Genomic DNA, 4324 nt, shown 5'->3' on the forward strand with positions numbered 1-4324 from the left:
TAATGTCAGTAACATAAGAATACGGATGCCAAAATCATTTTTCTATTTTATTTTACAGATTTATCCAGAAACGGAACACTGTCACTCATTCTCCTTCAGTTTCCAAACTCATAAAATAACCAAAGAGGAAATCACCTGCACCAAACCTGGAACAATATTGAGAGCACTTCAAACTACTGACACATTCAAGGAGTTAAACCAAAAGACGACACTGGAAGAGAAAGACATTGTCATCAAGAGTTGTAAGGGGTACATAGTGAAGCACTTTCCATGTTGGCTGATCGAAGAGGATGACCTTCTCACTATTGAGATGGTCACACATGCCACAGATGAAACTGCAGGGGTCACGGATGAGGAAACAGACAATTATGTCACTTTCTCTGTTGAGACAAGAGCAGGGAAAAACAGCAAAACAAAACAAATACTTAGAAACATACAACTTCAGTCCTACGGACCTCTATGTGTCTATGCAAAACAGAAGCAGGAAGTGAAGCAGGCTCTACGAAATGATGGACGCTTCTCTGACATTGTGTTTGAACAGAAATGTCAGCTCTCTGAGCGATCAACAGGAAGCAAGGTTTCAATGGGGCAAATAGCAAAAAACCTTAATGGTCGAAACTTTGAAATCTGTCTGACAAAACGTAAGACGTCTCCATCGACGCTAACAACTAAAACATCAGATGTAGGGGAGTCCTCTGCGAGAAGAAAGCAGAATCGGAAATGCAATCCCATTCCAGACCATGGTGAAATATTGAAGATCCTTCGCAACCAGTTTGATGATCTGGTGAAGCAGATGGAAAGTAGGAGGGAGGACAGCCAAAAGAAGACGTTTCCTGAAGAGTTGGATCTCATGAAGCAGGAATTCGGGAAAATCAGACAGAAGTTCTCAGAAGTTCACAGAGTGAAGAAATTGATTCAACTTGGTGCCTCCGTTTGTCAGGTGATTGTTGAGGGTGTTCAGGGTGTTCAGGGGACAGGCTTCGTGCTGTTTGATAACTACATCCTAACAAATGCACATTTGTTTGGTAAAAATGTAGGAGAGAACATGCAGCTGTTAGTCAGTGTATCTGTGAAGTTTAACTATGAAGATCCGACTGGAGTGGGTGTGACCGTGATCAAAGCAAAAACCCTGCTGATCGACTTTCAATATGGATATCAGGGAAAACGTTACATGGACTATGCCATACTGGAGATGGATCAGAATAAGACGCAACAGAAAAAGGTTCCTCCTGGTCTCCTCCGTGAATATGGCCCAGTTCCAGCATGCGGTGGGGCCTGCCTCATTGGACACCCAGATAGACTGGTGAAACAAATGGAACCCACCTCCATCATTGGCAGTGAGATAAGAGAGGAGGCTGCGAATAAATATAAACGGGAAAATGGACATGCAATCTTCACAATAAATGATGCCGTTGAAAAAAACATAAAGCGCTACGAGGAAGTGACGCAGGAGAACAAGGACGACTTTGTGACCTATAACACCTCCTTCTTCCATGGATCTTCTGGCTCTCCAGTCTTCGATGTCCTTGGTCGAGTGTTTGGCATGCATACTGGTGGCTTTGACTATGCAGGATAAGCGCACTCGGAGCAAACAGAGTGTGATAGAGTACGCCTCCCTCTGCTCACCATAACAGAACTTTGTCATCCGTTTGAAGGAGGGACAACAATCAGGCGTTTTGACAAGAGTTCAGGAAGAGGCACAAGAAAACCTCCCTGTTTGAGGCTCTTTTCAAGACCGATGAGTGGAGCCTATGGATATGTCGTAGGAGATTGTTGGCAAATACAGCTAAATACAATGCCACCCAGTGGTTGTCTGGAACAACACAACAATGCCACCGTGGTTGTCTGGGAACAACAACAACAATGCACCAGTGGTTGTCCTGGGAACAACACAACAATGCCACACCCAGTGGTTGTCTTGGGAACAACACAACAATGCCACACAGTGGTTGTCCTGGGAACAACACACAATGCCACCAGTCGTTGTCTTGGAACAACACAACAATGCCACCCAGTGGTTTGTCCTGGAACAACACAACAATGCACCCAGTGGTTGTCCTGGCAAACAAACAATGCCACCCGTGGTTGTCCTGGGAACAACACAACAATGCCACCAGTGGTCCTGGAAAAAATGACCCATGTGTCTGGAACAACAAAACAATGCCACCCAGTGGTTGTCTGGGAACAACACAACAATGCCACCCAGTGTTTTCTGGGAACAACCAACAATGCCACCCAGTGGTTGTCTTGGAACAAACAACAATGTCTATTAAGAATTCAGAGGAGGCTGCAAATACGTAATGTCAGTATCATGTTCAACCATTCCACTAGTGCCTTTCAGGGTATTGATAATATTACTTGTCCTAGGTCAAAGGTACATGTTAAAAAAAAAAAAAAAATTGTATTGTTTTATCTCATGCACCTTTGTTTTCTGTAATTCTCATCACTGGTTCCTTACGATGTACTCGCATTTCTGTGAAGTATGGCTTCCTTTTGAAAAACAGACTTTGGCCACAGTGGGCCTTCCCTGCAAAAATAAACATTTAATAGATTAAGACATCTACCTAGATCAGATTGCAACTATCTAAATATTGTTTTATATGTTCTACATTTTGATTACTTGTCTTTTGCTTTAACTTGTTGAATAGAGTCATGTTGAATAGAGTCATGTTGAATAGAGTCGTGTTGAATGAAGTAGTGAGTCGTGTTGAATAGAGTCGTGTTGAATAGAGTCGTGTTTAATAGAATCGTGTTGAATAGAGTCGTGTTGAATAGAAGTCATGTTGAATAGAGTCGTGATGAATAGAGTCATGGCCCTAGGACCATGCCTCAGGACACCTGGCATGATGACTCCTTGCTGTCCCCAGTCCACCTGGCCGTACTGCTGCTCCAGTTTCAACTGTTCTGCCTGCGGCATGGAACCCTGACCTGTTCACCGGACGTGCTACCTGTCCCAGACCTGCTGTTCAACCCTCTAGAGAACAGCAGGAGCGGTAGAGATACTCTTAAGATCGGCAATGAAAAGCCAACTGACATTTACTCCTGAGGTGCTGACTTGCTGCACCCTCGACAACTACTGTGATATTATTTGACCATGCTGGTCATTTATGAACATTGAACATCTTGGCCATGTTCTGTTATAATCTCCACCCGGCACAGCCAGAAGAGAACTGGCCACCCCTCATAGCCTGGTTCCTCTCTAGGTTCTTCCTAGGTTTTTGGCCTTTCTAGGGAGTTTTCCTAGCCACCGTGCTTCTACACCTGCATTGCTTGCTGTTTGGGGTTTTAGGCTGGGTGTCTGTACAGCACTTTGAGATATCAGCTGATGTAGGAAGGGCTTTATAGAATACATTTGATTTGATTTTGAATAAGTCATGTTGAATAGTCAAAGTGTGTTGAATAGAGTCATGTTGAAATAGTCAGGTTGAAATAGAGTCATGGGCTCACTACTTTGTACTTTCTGAGACGGTGACTTCCCAGTGACTTCAGGTCCTTTGTAGCTCAGTTAGGTAGAGGGATGGTTTAGATTTCCTGGGACCACCCAAACTTACAAAAACAATATTTTATGCGAGCGTAACTGTAAAGTCTCTTTGGATTAAAGCTTCTGCTAAATGGTATATTATATTACTTCATGGATCCATAGTTTTGCTTTCTTGGTTTGACATGTAAAGGTTAATTATGAGTACAATGTGTAACTGTGATTACATTGGAATACTGTATGTATCATTTAGACATTGTTACAACTCATGAAATGAAAACGATCATGCATAAAACTAGTGACAACTAATCAATAAATTGTGTTGACAATTACAGCTTGCTTATTGCTTCTTATTGCAAGATGACCAAACAATGGGCAGCTCTTACAAGAAGAGCTTACCCCAGTCCCATGCAGTGTTTCCGGGTGTTATTATATGTGTACCACTCCTGGAGCCCACCAGCACGCAGATCTTTTACCAGCCAGAGAGAGAGGAGATACGACGACGGGAGAGAGAGAGAAGAGACCCCGAGAATGAGCGAAATGAAGAGTGAAGAGAGAACGTCTAAGAGCAAGGACAGGTTTGTGTCTGATCACGATGAACCCGTGACCACACCAATTGCGTGTAAAGTGTCCTTGTCCTTGTGTGTTCTTTGATCACATGACGGTGACCCACACAATGGTGTTGTCTGATCACAGAGCTGTGAACCACACAATGGTGTGTCTGATCACATTGGACTGTGACCACACAATGGTGTGTCTGTTTTTCCACATGACTGGTGACATTTATTATGAGAACATTTTCCTGGGTCTGAGAAACCTGAGCCTGCCGTTATTCAGGAGATTGGC

At 43.4% G+C, this 4324-nt stretch overlaps 1 protein-coding gene across 1 annotated transcript; it reads left to right on the forward strand.

Moving 5' to 3' along the window:
- Positions 1–50: 50 nt before the first annotated feature.
- On the forward strand, positions 51–1784 carry LOC112079997 (serine protease FAM111A). The gene has a single exon (XM_024145789.2). It carries the CDS (start codon positions 311–313, stop codon positions 1574–1576), a length of 1266 nt encoding a protein of 421 aa, XP_024001557.1. The 5' UTR covers positions 51–310; the 3' UTR covers positions 1577–1784.
- Positions 1785–4324: the final 2540 nt, after the last annotated feature.

This window comes from Salvelinus sp. IW2-2015, unplaced genomic scaffold (genome assembly GCF_002910315.2).
Source record: "Salvelinus sp. IW2-2015 unplaced genomic scaffold, ASM291031v2 Un_scaffold10869, whole genome shotgun sequence".
Lineage (NCBI taxonomy): Eukaryota > Metazoa > Chordata > Actinopteri > Salmoniformes > Salmonidae > Salvelinus > Salvelinus sp. IW2-2015.

Bases quoted from the DNA above. Each gene is read 5' to 3' on its own strand.
- LOC112079997 (XM_024145789.2), top strand. From the start codon at position 311: ATGGTCACACATGCCACAGATGAAACTGCAGGGGTCACGGATGAGGAA.